Source organism: Amborella trichopoda, chromosome 8 (assembly GCF_054954075.1).
Source record: "Amborella trichopoda isolate Santa Cruz 75 chromosome 8, AtrichopodaSantaCruz75HAP2 v2.0, whole genome shotgun sequence".
Lineage (NCBI taxonomy): Eukaryota > Viridiplantae > Streptophyta > Magnoliopsida > Amborellales > Amborellaceae > Amborella > Amborella trichopoda.
The window spans coordinates 32,305,060-32,321,036 of NC_142343.1; the positions used below are offsets into that span (position 1 = coordinate 32,305,060).

The 15,977-nt window shown below is 36.4% G+C and overlaps 1 protein-coding gene across 1 annotated transcript; it reads right to left on the reverse strand.

The window, feature by feature from the left end:
* Window positions 1-430: 430 nt before the first annotated feature.
* LOC18423582 (P-loop containing nucleoside triphosphate hydrolases superfamily protein) lies at window positions 431-14,150 on the reverse strand. The gene is made up of 24 exons (XM_006828183.4): window positions 13,994-14,150; window positions 13,501-13,759; window positions 13,139-13,268; window positions 11,741-11,899; window positions 11,127-11,464; window positions 10,897-11,035; window positions 10,691-10,788; window positions 9,009-9,165; window positions 8,786-8,855; window positions 7,888-7,964; window positions 7,721-7,774; window positions 7,554-7,634; window positions 7,332-7,443; window positions 7,148-7,234; window positions 6,865-7,040; window positions 6,568-6,729; window positions 5,433-5,540; window positions 5,088-5,246; window positions 4,909-4,992; window positions 2,116-2,321; window positions 1,898-1,999; window positions 1,375-1,484; window positions 1,107-1,258; window positions 431-935 (listed from the first exon to the last, which is right to left on the reverse strand). The coding sequence occupies exons 2-24, from the start codon at window positions 13,656-13,658 to the stop codon at window positions 711-713; spliced, it is 3,144 nt and encodes a 1,047-aa protein (XP_006828246.2). The 5' UTR covers window positions 13,659-13,759; window positions 13,994-14,150; the 3' UTR covers window positions 431-710.
* Window positions 14,151-15,977: the final 1,827 nt, after the last annotated feature.

The following is a 15,977-nucleotide window of genomic DNA, read 5'->3' on the forward strand; positions in this document are numbered from 1 at the left end:
AAATAGATGGTCCAAATAATGTATTGCAAGATACACTATTTTGCAAACTTGAAATCTTTTTTTCTTTTCATATTCATACATCTCGATGATCAAAATAACCCTTTATGATGGATTTTTGAGGTGCATCTTTAATTCTACATTTTAAGGTTGCAACCTTGTATAAACTCTTCCTCCAAATACACCTCTCTTATGGGGGTAAAGAACCTTTTATGATGGATTTTTGAGGTGCATCTTTAATTCTACATTTTAAAGTTCAACTTTATATAAACTCTTCCCCCAAATACACCTCTTTTAAGGCAACCTTATATAAACTCTTCCCCCAAATACACCTCTTTTAAGGGGGTAAGGGGGTACTCTTTTAAGGCAACCATATAGTTTTTCATAAGACTGCAATGCGTTGACATTAACGAACAAAATATTCATCCCATGATTTGCATAACAAAATAAAACCCGACACCTTTAATACTTGAAGGCATGCATGATCCCCTAACAGGGAGGCCATTTCACAGAGGTGAAACTCTCTACAAAAAAATCTGATACAATTCCTCAAACTTACAAATAGATATATCACACAAATAAATAGCGCGCACCTCTCTCCCTAACCTTGTATAATGAGAACTCAAATTGAATTCAATACAATAATCAATCAAGCTCGTATACTGTACAAGCATTCCCTTCTAATATCAGGAAGCCTTCTCCATGTCACTCTACTAGTTTATGGCAGTAAGTGGAACTCTTGAATCCCGTAAGGCTTGAGAATAAGCTTGAGCTTCATAAAACTGCTTCACATCCCCATTGGCTTGCTTCCCTGATCTCGTCTCCCAGAAAGCCTTAAGCAACTCTTCAAAACTAGGGGTTCTCAGTTCTTCAATGGATGCTACACTTGGCAAGTTGAAAGCTCTTCTTCTTGGAGTTGTACAAGATGGTTCATCCACCTGATACGAGGCAAAGAAAGACAATTTGAAAGCTTAGAGGCTACCAAATATGAGAAGGGGGGGGGGGGGGGGGGGGGGGGGGTGCGGTGGCGGCGGGACAGAGAGAGAGAGAGAGTTTCTAGATATAAAGATATCTTAATTTTCTTGACCAACTACACAATATTAGCTTACTATGTAGTCTTCTTGCAGACATTTCCCTGCTTGTTGGGATATTTCGACAATCTTGTGATAATGTCCACTCCTCAATTCCCTCAAGTCACTGAAACATGGTGCAATTGTGGCATCTATGTTGCCACAGGCATCATGATCAAGCTTCAAGGCATCTGCAGAGTAGGTAGGAATATCAGACATACAAATGCTCCTCTAAATTAGGCATACAAAGCAAACAGTACGCACGTGTTCATGAACACACACAGAGAGAGGGGAGGGGGGATCTTACGATCAATGAAGGACAGTAGACCCTTGTTCTCTAGTAAAAGTTCTTCAAGAGAATTGGAGGCAGCTATGGATAATCTAGCCCGTAAGACCTGATTCGCTTCCATTCCATTCCTGCAAAAGAAAAAATTATATATGAACTGCTTAATGTTTTCCTCAGATACCTCGCACTGCTTCCTTCTTCCGTTAGGGTCATTCCTCTTTGTCATACCAAAAGGAAAATGAAACTAAATATCAATCTTAGGAATATTTCTCTTTGATATATAGCTTGTCTTTGTGTTTGTTTCAATATCAATAATGAAAGAGTTGGAAATTTCGAGAAACTATATCAATAGTGAAAGAGTTAGAAATTTCGAGAAACTACATTTATCCTTTATTTTCTGCATCCAACGTTTTTTTCTAATCATCAATCCAGAAATGCCAAATCAAAGTTTTGGTGTACCTACTCAAGGAATACACAACAGTCTTTTTGTTTCAGTAAGCTAATACCCAATGACACATAACTTGGATAAATATAGATCAGATACCTGACTATTGAATCCACCGATTTGACATTTGCCTTCTCAAGGCCCAAAAGAGACTCTTGTGCATGTTTCCATTGCTCTCTTGCAGATCTCGCCTTTGTTACACTGCTCAATCAATAGGTGATGATATAAAGAAAATAAACACAGAAAAATAACAAGAAGATTTCCAAGGAAATGCAACTCGAGGACCCCTACAACAAAAAAAAAAATGATTCTCTTACCATTGTTGAAGACCTTCCTCCAAGCATTTCTTTCCACTTTCCACTGTAGCAGTGTCCTCAATATAGTGATTCTCAGTCTTTCCCATGTATGTAGTCCAATGATCCTTAACAGTTAATGTGAAATCTTGCACACTTGACATTCCTTTCTGCAACTGACTAGTTCTACTGGCAGCATCCTCACGAAGGCTGTAGATTGCAGTTTGAACCTAAACAAGCAAGACATGGTGTGCTATGCTGATAAATACGGCATGCAAAACCATTTTCTTTGCCAGAACATATTTTTAAATATTCCGAAGGGAGACTTCTCTTGAATAATGTCACTGGTAAAAGATTGCTTTTCCATAGGATAAAAGTGAATTTGGGGTAGTTTACAAAAGAAAGTGAATTTTCAGGTAGAATTCCTATGGCAATGTGAATGGAAATTAGAAGATTTTCATGGAAGAATAAAATTAGAGATGTAGTTGATGAGATATGGAATATTTGATCTTTCACTTTAATACTATAGAAATAGGCAGCAAGATTATGGGGAACATGTACTGAATGTGTGTATCATGCACAAGCACTGCATGGTGTATTTGACATCACAAGGGCATCACTGTCCGTTCCCTTGATGGATATAGTGGGGATTAAACCATAGTTCCTGATATGCATAGTTCCTGATATGATGGATTTTCATCTGGTTACAGCTAATAGCCTCAGTCATGGAGAATGATGGTGGATGCCCTCATGGTGCAGCATATACGCACACAAATTATATGTGGTATCTATTCCCATACTCAACATTGAGAAAATAAGATGGAAAATTTGAAGGATCAATAGAAAAAATATTTTTTCCTGTTAAATAGAAAAAATAAAATTTTAGTAACGTCAATTACACATGTCAAGGGCATCCACTGTCCGTTCCCTTGATGGATAGTGGGGATTACACCATAGTTCCTGATATGATGGATTTTCATCAGGGTGCAGCTAATAGCCTCAGTCATGGAGAATGACGGCGGATGCCCTCATGGTGTGGTATCTATTCCCATACTCAATATTGACAAAATAAGATGGAAAATTTGAAGGATCAATAGAAAAAGAAAATTTTCCTGTTAAATAGAAAAAATAAAACTTTAGTAACGTCAATTACACAAGCTCATGTACATTCAGCAAGATGGTTTGCTGCACCAAGCTCTATACATTACATGTACATTCTTTTACGAAGATCTAAGGTAAGAACCAAGGAAAGGAGCCTTTACATGATTTTTTTTGGGTGAATAAGCCTTAAAATGATTGACAAGCTAGAACAATAAAACAAGTAAATTATCTACATTTAGCATTACCTTAACTAGAAGATAAACTAATCATAAGTTAAAATAAAAAATAGCAAATCAGACATATATACAAAATGACAATAAGTACCTGAGAATGCCATACTGAAACTTTGTAAATATATTTATAAGCAGTTTGCAATAAATTAACCTCAGATCAATTCAATTTTTAAAGGTATCAACCTAACACAAGTATGATCTATTGATTTCTAAGGAGCTACACAGGATAGTTTTCCTTAGACCAAGTTTCTCCTGTGATGTAATGGTAGTTCCAGACAAGAATTACAAGGCCTGGAAATCATTTTGACTATCAAAACTTGATATCTAATTTTGTTGAATATGATCATCAAGATAGTTAGACATATATGAATAAAACGCATGTTGAAACTTATTTGCAACTAAACAAAACTACAATTGCACGTATAAAGAAACAGTTGAGAGTCTCTTAACGATGACATATATAAATTCAAAGTTTTTGTACATCTCTTCAGCTTTTAGGCTTTTTTTCCAATAGATGAATGTTACTACGTGAGATGAGACCATGACCCACCAAGTTATTTAAGAAATTTGTAAATACTCCATGGTGTCACATACTAGTTTATGTAGTTTGTTGCAATTATTTGTAAATACTCCATGATGTCACATGCTAGTTTATGTAATTTGTTGCAAATATTCACTTAACGCAAGTAATTTCTCCTCTACATGTGTGATACAAATGAATTCAACATTGTGGCATTTCTAGCCCTAATCTTAAAGTTTAATAGAGGCAAAATTACTACGAAAAGCAAATGAGATGATCACATTGGAGCAAGATTTGATGACAACTCCAGAAAAATCAAAAAGTCAGTACCAAGGGTATTCTAGATTTTTTGACACCTGGCAGAGAGTAACTTGCAATTAGTAGACTGCCTTCAAGTACAATTTATAAGGGTTGGCAGCCACAGATTTATTAGTGGTTTAGACAGTAACGATCAACAGAAAAGAAATAAAACGAATAGTTTGGACAACACTAACGCTTCCAGAAAAACAATTATGAAAGAGACATTATGGTTCCTTTGGAATACCAGTTGAAGAAATATATGACTAGATTGGACAATAATAATGCTTCTAGAACTTCAAGAGATATTTATGGCCCCCTTTTGGAATGCCACTTATATTAGTAGATTCAGTGCAATAAAGAGGAAATTCACTTGTAGGTTATGAAAATGTTATCATCAAGGACCCATGCAAACTTAATGGATGTTATCATCAAAGACCCATGCAAACTTAATGGATAAAGTATGACTACGTCTCAAATAAAATAAAAAGAAAGATCCATTATATTCACGTCCTGCCTCAGGGAAAATACTTATCCATCCAATAGCAAGTCAATATTTACTATTGGTTGGTATGGTTTTCAATATGTAAGAATCCCTATTGCACAAAACATGTAACGTAAAATGCTCTAGCATGCAATAAAACAATGAGGGAAAGAGGGCCTCACAAGCTCCTTTTTTCTGGCACTTGAACTTGCCAGCATTTCAGCCATCTTTTGTAAGAGTTGTCTTTCTTCATTTGCAGCAGACTCCTACAAACATGCAAAGACAGAGAGGTTTAGATACTAAAAAAAATAGAGGACCATCATAGTAAGGTATGGTATTTGGGATGGCCTACAGGAACCACCTCAAACTTCTTCTCAAGTTCGCACAACTTTTGATCATGAACAGCCTGAGTTTCAAAAATAATGTGACTTAAATCAGATGCATGCATGTCAAGAGTATTGAAGAAGTCCACTGTTATCTTTGAGATGGATCGTGTAGTCTCAATTGTTCTGAGATATCCCTGTGATTAAAGAAATAGAGACAAATAAAACTAAGATCTTGTGAATCCGACGACCATCTATACATTTTGCATCACAAAAAAAAAAAAAAAAAAAAAAAAAAACAAAGCTATCCTCATTTTTAATAACCAGGTAACCATTACTCAAATTACAACCAAAAAAAAATGGATCAAGTTTCAAATTCTTACCTCTCGCTGTTGTTGTGCATAGGAGGCCAGTCTTCTCTCTTGATCAGAAAGCCCACTCTGAAGTTCATCAAGTATCGAGCAAGCCTCCAGAGCAATCCGTCCAAGGAGCTATTTCAAAGAATAAATAAGTCAATGCCACAAGAGTTTGTTTTCAAGTACCATATTCTAAAAGCTTATGAAATGAAAGGGTGAGAATCAAAACTCAACACCACTGCTTAACCTTTAAAACAGCTGTCACAATTCACCAACTTGCATATGATCTTGAATAACTAAAATGACTATAGATTTGAATAGATAACATAAGCAGCACATGTCTTTAAAAAGGGTGCGGTTTGTATAGACTTGAGGCCCAAAACAATCAAATTAAAGCGCACCTTCAAATAGTGTCGAGAAATTTGGTTTTCAATACTGGAAATATTTAGGATAGCCTTAAAATATATTTTCATCTTTATTTATAAAATTTAAAGCTTCAAAAATAGTGTAGATCGAGCAGATCTATGAAAACTTGAAAATCTTGAAAACCGGTCCAAAAATGTGTTACAAGATGCACTATTTCCAAAACTTGAAATCCATTTTTTTCTCATGTCCATGCATCTTGTCGTCGAGATGATTAATTTGAGGATATTTGGGCATCAAAACAACCTCTTCTACTGAAATTTTTGAGGTGGGTTCTAATTTGGTTGTTTAGAGCCTCGGCTCTATATAAAAAATTTTCCTTTTAAAAATTAAAACAAATGTTTTAGAGGCATGAATTTACCCTCCAAGACCTCCTGAACTACTCATACACCCCCCCGCCCCTTCAGGGGTGGCTGCTGCCCCCCCTTTTTTCCTTTCTCTCTTGCCACCATGACACTCCCAAAGTTTCTAGAAAAATATGTTCCAAATTTTGAATTTTTGTTAAAGCATGTGGTTCAATTATGTAAACTTTGCAACCAGGGCCATTTTAGCTCCCATCACTCAAAAGAATTCACTTTTTAAAGTGGCTGAACCCAATTTCAACTGCCAAACCAAACGATTAACTAGACCAGCAACTTCACTGGTGCAAAGACTGGTGTGGTCATAAAAAAAAGATTAAAAAACATGGCTTTCATAGAAAAAGGATAAAATTGAAACTTAGTGCATAGAACTGACTCACATCCTCAAGAGCGGATGAGTGCATAGACACTTCAGAATTTAGACTTCCAAAAGTTGTTTGAGAATTTTTGTCTAGTTCGCCTGCCAGATCATCTAGAGCTCCAATACCAGAGGCATACATGTCTTTAAGCTTTCCCACCCGAACTTGAAGCACTTCTGTTGCCTACAAATTAAAATCAGGAAAAAGAAAAAGAAAACAAAAATGGCCCAAGGTCAATAAGAGAGATGCAAATTATATTTAAATGAAAGAAAATCTCTAAAAGGGTTGTCGCCCATGCTAGTTTTAGTTAATTTATACCTCAGATTTTGTAGAAACAAATGATTGCATGTCTTCCTCCATTCCTTTAAGTTGTTGTTCCTGTTGCATTACAGATCCCGCGACAGTCTTATGCAAGAGGTCAAGCTGTTGAGTTAATTGAGACTGGAATATTTCAACAAGACATTTGTTTCCAGTTTCTATCTTATCCTTGCGCTCTAGAAAAAGTAACAACAAACAAAGTTCAGCAGATACTCTAACCATTCTACTGCCTGAAATATTTGACAATATAAAAAAACTAGCAACAACAAAAAAGGACACCTACCAATTTTGGCAAATAAACCAGAGACATCAGTGGCTGCATTTTCCAATTCTGTTCTAAGGTCAATTGCATGCTCAACAAGTGCCTTTTCTGAGAATGCAAACGAATGCATCAAATGAGCTAGAAACCAAAACAGAAGCAGCAATGTAAAAAAAATATAGTATGTAAAAAGATATAATATGGTCACCTGATCGAAGGAGATTAGATATTAAAAATTCTTTTTCTTTGATCGTACAATTTGCCTGTCGGTATCTTTCTTCTAACTCTGAGAGTGCATGCTCAGTATCCTCAAGTTTTTTCTACATAAATGCCCCACAGAAGAGAAAAAATATGTCAACAGAAAAACAACAGGCAATGAAGGACAAGAAAAACCACCCAAAAGAAAAAGCATAACCCATTTATATTCTACCTGGGCTTTTTCAAGCTTGTCACTTAAATCTGCAGTTAATAGTTGCTGAGAATCGTAAAGCTCCTGGAGTCCCATCAGTTGCTGTTTTGGATAATACTAGAGTCAGTCCTCTTCTATGAAAATGCAAATTGAAAGGAGTACAAACGATTGTTCAATCTCCTCCATACCTTGTCCTTGGCTTCTGATTCAAGTTCCATCCTTTCTATCTTCTCCACCATGGCCTGAATAAAGCAAGAAAGGACATCATATTCTGATCCCAAAACATACCCACTCTTCCTTTTTGTCTCAATTAATAGCAATGAAGTTCCACTTTTTTGTCTCAATTAAAACACACCTTCTTCTCAGCTTCTTCATGTAAGAACCTATCACGTGGAATGTAAATTCCGTTCTTCTCCCTTGCAGCATATACCTCTATTAAGACAAAGAACCGTGCATAGTAAACACTTGAGTCAACTGTTTATGAATTCTGACAATATCACAAAATCAAGCACCACTACGTTTGGTAAAAGATTTTGATGTTAGAGTAGAACAATATTCACAGACAGATATTCACAGACTGATACAAGGAAGCAACTGAGAAAATCCTTAAAATCGTGGCACTTTGCCTAAATGTTTAGGCCATCTTACATGCTAACTAGAAGTTCAAAGTTAAAATGCTTCTTTGGATAGTATTCCCCTTACCAAGATGTTTGTCATTAGATTGTTTGAAAGTGGTTCCAGAAATAAGATTGGATAAATCTTGCACTTTTCACCTTGGTACCCTTTTAGAATGAGATATGTCATCATGCATACCTAATCCATCTTCAAAATTACAAAAGTACCTTCAATTATGGTTACTTGAACATTGTAAGGCATGGATCCATTTCCTCATAATTTCCTTTTCATATCTTTTTCATGCCATTGATGTATTCTTTTCTTTTTTTTTGAAGATGCCATTGATGTATTCTTTGCAAACAGATTTCAGAAATGTACTATTTCAATTGTTTCCACATGTGAAAGTGGCACTTGTAATGATCTTTTACTAGGCATGATAATTTTCCTTTATGTTCTCTGGTAGTTTCATGCCATGCATTAAGTTTTGCATTTGTGATTCGATGTTTTATTTACAAGTCAAGCTTGAGATTTTTTCAGAAAGACATGAAATAATATGACTATTCATAAAGAAAGGAATGCCATAACCTTTCAATTAAAGTTCAATTGAAAGGAAAAAGGGCCAGCAAACAGAAATTTACCTTGCTTGAGGCGGTCGATCTCTCCATACAAATCCTTGATCAGTGCAGACTTCATCATCTTTTGATTAATCTGAATTTAAGTGAGACAGAAAATTTTCAACACTGACACAATGTGCTATGGGTATAAATGCATGGAGAGAGATAAAACATCACCAGTGAATTGAAGGCGATATGGTATAAATTCAACACTGACACATTGTGCTATGGGTATAAATTCACACACCTCAGGTTTGTTCTTGATATTCTTAGCACGGTGTGCATAATCTAATGTGCTAAGTGTCTCTTCCAGACAATGAATTGAAGGCGATATGGTGGCAATGATGCATGTCTTTGTTTTCCCTCCCAAGGAATCCCTCAATAACCTTGTTAATTTGCTATCTCTGACATTTACAAAAACAATAGGTTCAATGACCATTCAAGCTCCTAGCAAAAAGTCAATTATAAAGAGGCACAATACTTTCCAAAAAATTAGGCCTACAGAATGTGCATTGACAGGACATAAAAAACATTCATGCCACATATACGAAGGAACTGAAAAGCTCCAACTCCAGGTTTTTCATGTCCGAATATATATCACATCATGTATGGTAAGGATTTGAAACACTTCAGGTCTTCATGTTCAAATATATATATATATATGGAAGATATTGCAAAACACGTATAGGCGAATACGAACAGTGATTTCACCTATCTTCATCACTGTCCAAAATTCATCACACGATCATGAATGTCCCGTAGTGTTTCATTTTTCATTTTTTTTTCTACAAATTAGAATGACTTGAAAATTTTGGAGCGTGTGTTCATAAAAAATAGGTGAATCTACGAAAAATAGCAAAAAAATATTTTATATGAAAAACATTGCCAAAATACCCCTAAAAAGTTTCAAGGGTATTTTGGTCAATTTTTATTTCGCAAATTATTTTTTTTATATTTTTATTAGGTGCGCATCACTAAGATATACACATGCTCCAAATTTCAGATCATTCCGATTTGTAGAAAAAAAATGAAAAATAAAACACTGCCAGACAATCGTGACTGTGCGATGAACTTTGGACGATGATGAGGGTAGGCGAAATCATTGTAGGCATTGGGAAGACTTTTCTTATATATATATATATATATATATATATAGGTGTAATTTGCATAAAGTTGCATCCTTAAACAATCAAAGCAAGGTGCACCACCAAAATTTACCATAAGATGTAATTTTGGTAAAAAATTCTCAGAATGGCATGTGAATCCATTTTCATCTCTAATTATAAAATTTAGACTCCAAAAATAGTTCAAATCAAGTACATCTATATACACATGAAAATCTTGAAAATGGACGGTCTAGACAATATGTTGCAAGATGCACTACTTTTGGGACTTGAAATCCTTTTTTTTTTTCATATTCATAGATCTCGATATCGTGATGATCAATTAAAGGGTTTTTCCAACTTCACAACAGCCTTTAGATCTCGATATCATGATGATCAATTAAAGGGTTTTTCCAACTTCATAACAGCCTTTTACAATGGATTTTTTTAGATGCACCTTAATTCTACATTTTAAGGTTGCAACCTTATGTAACTTTTTCCATATATATACATATATGCGCACACACACACACACATTCCAACTCCAGGATTTTATGTTCAAAATTAGGTCACAACATATATAGTCAGAAACTGAAACACTCCAAGTCCAAGTCCTTCATGTCAAAATATATGTATCATACCCAGTAAGATCCTACAGACCCAATCTTTTGAAAAAAAATGAGCATTATGGAACATAACCAAGAGGGACAAAGAAATAAAAGAATCCATAAAAAAAGAAAAGACATAAGAAAGCTGTGAAGTTGTAAGTTAATCCAGGGATTCTTTTTTATCTGATTGCTCGTGTGCAGATAAAATAGCTTCTAACCTGTAAGGAATATGACCAGAATGCTCCACAAGGGCATTGATAACACGACCAAGCGTAAGTAAGCTTTTATTGATCTCTCCAGCCTCCCTTGCTCTTCCCTGCAGGTGAATATTCCCTTTATATACACAACAATACCACTTGTGACGGTGCTTTTCTCTCTAAACACCAAGAGTTGGAATGGTTCACAGTAACTATAAATAAGATACCTCTCTAGCACCCGAACGGGATATGTTCTCAGAACCAGCAAGATCCACAAGGTTAAGCTTTCCACACTTGATTAGCTCTTCACCCTCAGGAGTGCATTCCTTGATATGAATGGTGATTGAGAATATAGAGTGGGAGCGGCTGTGGATAAAAATACAGTAGATGAGAAAGAATTAGACACAAGTTCAGAAGTACCCTTCAAGGAAAAGCACAAATAGAAACAAATGGGCACCTGCTCTGTTTGTTCAGAAGGGTTTCAGCTGTACGCCTCTTGGAAGACCCTTTCTCCAAGATTTTATATATCTCATTAGCAGTGCAAACTATTTCTTCCTCTAAGCCCCTCACAAAGACTCCACCTTTGCCATCTTCCATGAGAGCTATTGGTTTCTTTGACTTATCATCTATAAACTTTGAATAATCATCTGGGGCCAACAGATCAGTTATTTCCTCATTGTAAAGCTCAAGAAATGTAACTTTCATGTTGTACTCAGCATTTTGTGCTTCCAATATATCAAAAATTTCCCTCACAGCTCTGGGGATAACACCTGCATCACTTGGGAATTCTCCATTCTTCAAATAGCCAAATGGGAGCCAAGAGCAAAGTAGAAAACTCAGAATTTAATTAAAAACTTCAATAAATTAGGCTTCAAGCTGTGATCAAAATAAAACTCATGGCCCAAATTGAAATTCAGTACTCAAAAGTTTCAATCTTCCAGACCAAAAACAAATGGACATTGGCAAAAATCAGAAACAGGCCCTTTGTGATGTTGAGAAAATTAAGCTAAGCTTGTAACTATTTCTACAAAGAGTACAATGGCGGGTCTTGGCAAAAACTTAGCAACTCACCTTGGCTTTCTTCCCACCTCCTTCCATAGTGTATGTTTTCCCAGTGCCTGTCTGACCATAGGCAAAAATTGTACAATTATAGCCTTCGAGAACCTCATTCACTATAGGAGAAACTGCTTGATCATACAAATCCTTTTGTTGTGAATTTGGACCAAAGACCTGCAGTAATGAACACAACAATTACTGCAAAAGTTGACCACAAACATAATTACTATATAAACACAAGATATATACAAAGCTCTTAAAAACGCCTATAGGGTAGTTTGAACAGTGTTTCGCCCCGCCATGCACACGATATGTCTGTGGCGGTTTATTGAACGGAGCCGTAATGGACGGCGCGTGGTCCGTGGCGGTTTCCGCGTGTTTCCACGGACATGCTATGTCCGAGATGGGGTATTGCCACGGACATGCTATGTCTGTGATAGGGTACCGCCACGGACATGCTGGGTCTATGGCAGTCTTTAATCCTCGCCGTCTCATTTTTTGGACGGCACCGAGCCTATGGGTAAAAACACTTGTTCATTTTGCCCATAAGCGTTCCGTAGTGACTTCCTAAAAAACTCCTATAGGTGAAATGCTATAGTGTTTTGCCCCCACCACAGACTTGCTATGTCCGTAGCAGTTTATTGAACGGACCGCCACAGACTTGCTATGTCCGTGTCGGTTAATGGAATGGACCCGCTATGTCCGAGATGGGGTATTGCCACGGACATGCTATGTCCGTGATAGGGTACCGCCACGGACATGCTGGGTCTGTGGCAGTCTTTAATCCTCGCCGTCTGATTTTTTGGACGGCCCCGAGCCTATGGGTGAAAACACTTGTTCATTTTTGCCCATAAGTGTTGCGTAGTGACTTCCTAAAAAACTCCTATAGGTGAAATGCTACAGTGTTTCACCCCAGCCACAGACTTGCTATGTCCGCAGCAGTTTATAGAACGGACCGCCACAGACTTGCTATGTCCATAGCGGTTTATAGAATGGACCCGCAAGGGACGGCGCCATCCGTCACTGACATACGAGGTCTGTGGCGGTCAAAAAATTCACGTCGCCCGATTTTTTCAGACAGTGATGAGCCCATGGGCGAAAATACTGTTCATTGTCGCCAATAGGCATTGCATAGATGCTTCCATCTAAATATATAAATATATATATATATATATATATATATATATATATGTATATATATATATATATATATATATATATATCTATATATATATATATATATATAGATAGAGAGAGAGAGAGAGAGAGAGAGAAATTTGTCGGAAGGAAGAAAAACTTCAGACATTTCATGTAAATTACAAAACAAATATGAGTAGTTAAGTATACCAGTGGCATTATTATTTATCTCATATTTTTCAGGAAAATCTAGAGAAATTTTATAGGATTTCACACCTTGTCAAATGCAAATGTTCGATCGATCTGCTTATTGGCTATGTTCTGGATAGCCGACACTTCACGCCTATGGTCATGACACGACACCACCACAGGTGTGTTCACCTTCATCTCATCCTCACTCAAAGGCCTAAACAAATGCTCAACAAAGATCAATAAAGAAAATAACACAAATGTACAGAGAAACCATTGTAAATTCTCATATGGATTGTCTTGTAGATTACTGATACATAACATTGACCACAAAAAGAAGCCCAAAAATCAATCCAAACCGATGTAAACTCTCAGATGACTTCTGTTTATAAAGCGCTGATAAATTACATTGGTCATCAAAGGAACCCAAAATTTAATTGATACCTTACCTGCATCTCAGAATAACCTGAACATTGACGCCTTTATCCTTCTCATTCTTACTCGAATTGGCATCATTAGATCGCAGATCTCTAGCCAATTTCTCTGTGGACCTAGGAGTTTGAGCAGGAGAGAGAGAAACCAGACCTCCTCTTTTTTGCTGCTCCATTTCTTAAAAACCAATCTCAAACTCTCAACTTTATGAAGGCTTAGCCAATCGATGCGCCCAAATCCCTCGAATTCCGAATTCCCCACTAAAATGGCAGCAATCTACAGTCCCAGAGAACAAAATCAGAGTAATGCGTAAGCTACATTTCCCTTTGAAACACATAAAAAGACAAGATAGCCATCGTCAATCTCAAAGCAAATTCTCAATCTGAAACAATGCTCAGGCGCCAATAAAACCCAAAAAACCAGCACATAAAAAAATGATCCAGTAACAAAGCTGCACGGAAAAAAAGGAAAGAGAGAGAGAGAGAGAGAGAGAGAGAGAGAGCACTCAACCTGAAGCAAAAGTCAAGCTCCAATGAAGAAACTGAACAAGAGAAATGATCCAGTAACAAAGAAGAAACTGAAGAGGATAGAGAGAGATAGAGATAGAGAGAGAGAGAGAGAGATTGTATTTTAAATGGAAGCTCAAGAATTGTTTGCAGGCCTTCCCTTGTCCTGTGGGTGAGTTTTTGTTTAAGAAAGGATTGATGGATCAGTCCGATATTTCGAGAAAGATAACGGCGTTACTGGAGCGACCAGCAGCAGCAACCGGAGTGGAAGGGCCCCCAACGCGAGGAATGATAACGGCGTTAGAGCGCCGTTTACTCCATAAACATTGTGACCGTTGAGGACAGCCAAGTGTATGGCATGAACGGATCTGAGAACGCCCTTTCAACGGTAGGAGTAATTCAAAGCTCAGAGAAGAGAGAGAGATTTGATATTGGGTAAGTTCCCAAATTACCCTTAATGATTCAAATTTGTACCTCTGTTTTCTCCATTTCATTTCTTCGGACATACGGACATGTGGGGTAACATAATCGTAGAGCTGATTTTTTCACCGTTATTATTTTTTCGAAAAGTAAAGCCTCACCTCAAAACACCCGAAAAATTTTAATTTTGGCATCGATAAAAATCAATCTTCACTTAAAAAAAAAAAAAAAAAAGTCTTAAAAATAGTATATATTATAACATAAAATCTGTATTATTTTTCAATTATAAATTTTATAATTGATGGTGAAAATTAATTTTAAAGCCAACATAGAGATTTTTTATGTCTAAAATGTTTTTCAGATCAAGTTTCGAATTGAGTTTTTTTTTTTTTTTTGGTAATATTGTGGTTTATCTTTTTCTTTATAAGGCCTAGGTGAGGTTTTGCTTGTTCTTCCTAAGGCGTAGGTCTTATAGAAACTCCATCTTTAGTGGTAGGTTATAAAATACTTATTGAAAAATGGTATAGGTATAAGGCTATAAAACTATAAAATAGTTACTGTAATAATTAGTAGATTATTACAGAAAATGTGTTGCAATTTAATGCTAAACAATGCCATTGATAATAGGGTCAACATTACCACTTATAACTACAATTTTATTGACACGACGGTTTTTGTACCTCAAACGGATAGTTAATCTGTACCTAGTCGATAGGACATTTCGTTAGCCTGTTTAAATCCAATTGATGAGTGATGAAATGACGAGCTCTCAATTTAAATTCAAATTTTAGATCAACTTTTAAAATAGCGATGACCCGATCGCCTCTTCGGAAAAGTGGTTCAATTCTGCCGGTCTGGACCAGCGATCCAGCATACTGAACTGGTCAATAAAAAATTAGAGAACAGAAAAATTGAAAAGATTAAAAACAAAGGTGTGGCTGGTTTAGAGACCGACAGAACCATCCGGTTCTTGATATTCAGGTGGAATCGCACCGGCCCCACTAGTTTCCAATATGGATCGGGCGACTCCTGGTTCGCCCTTTTTTAAACATTGTTTTAGATATGAGATTTAAATTCTAAATATAAAATCCTATGTTGTAATGTATACACGTGGGGAATTTTTTCCGAATTTTTTACGGGATAGCATTTCTATTAAAACGCTGTAATGTATCCCTAACATCGGATTGGACCAGCCCAATATTTGCACAAGAATGGTTGGTCGTTCATCAAAATTGTTTGGTTTACCATAGCCCCCGAAAGACTCCAGAACAATATCATCTGCTTTTTCAGACTCTTTAGATCGAGCCCTTGTCGTAGAGGTTTTTTCCCAACAAATATTTTATAGTTAGGTGGCAATTGGGATAGTTTTATGTTAGAGATATCAAACTAACTCAAATTTATTTTAAATTTTATTTTAAATATGGGCAAGATATTGGACCGATATACGTCAAAAAATAATATAAATATGGGTTGGTCAGAGTTACGGTCCCATAAATGGATTAGACTGATATCTGGAGCATCAAACTGATAAATATGAGTTGGTCAGAGTTACGGCCCTAGAAATTAAT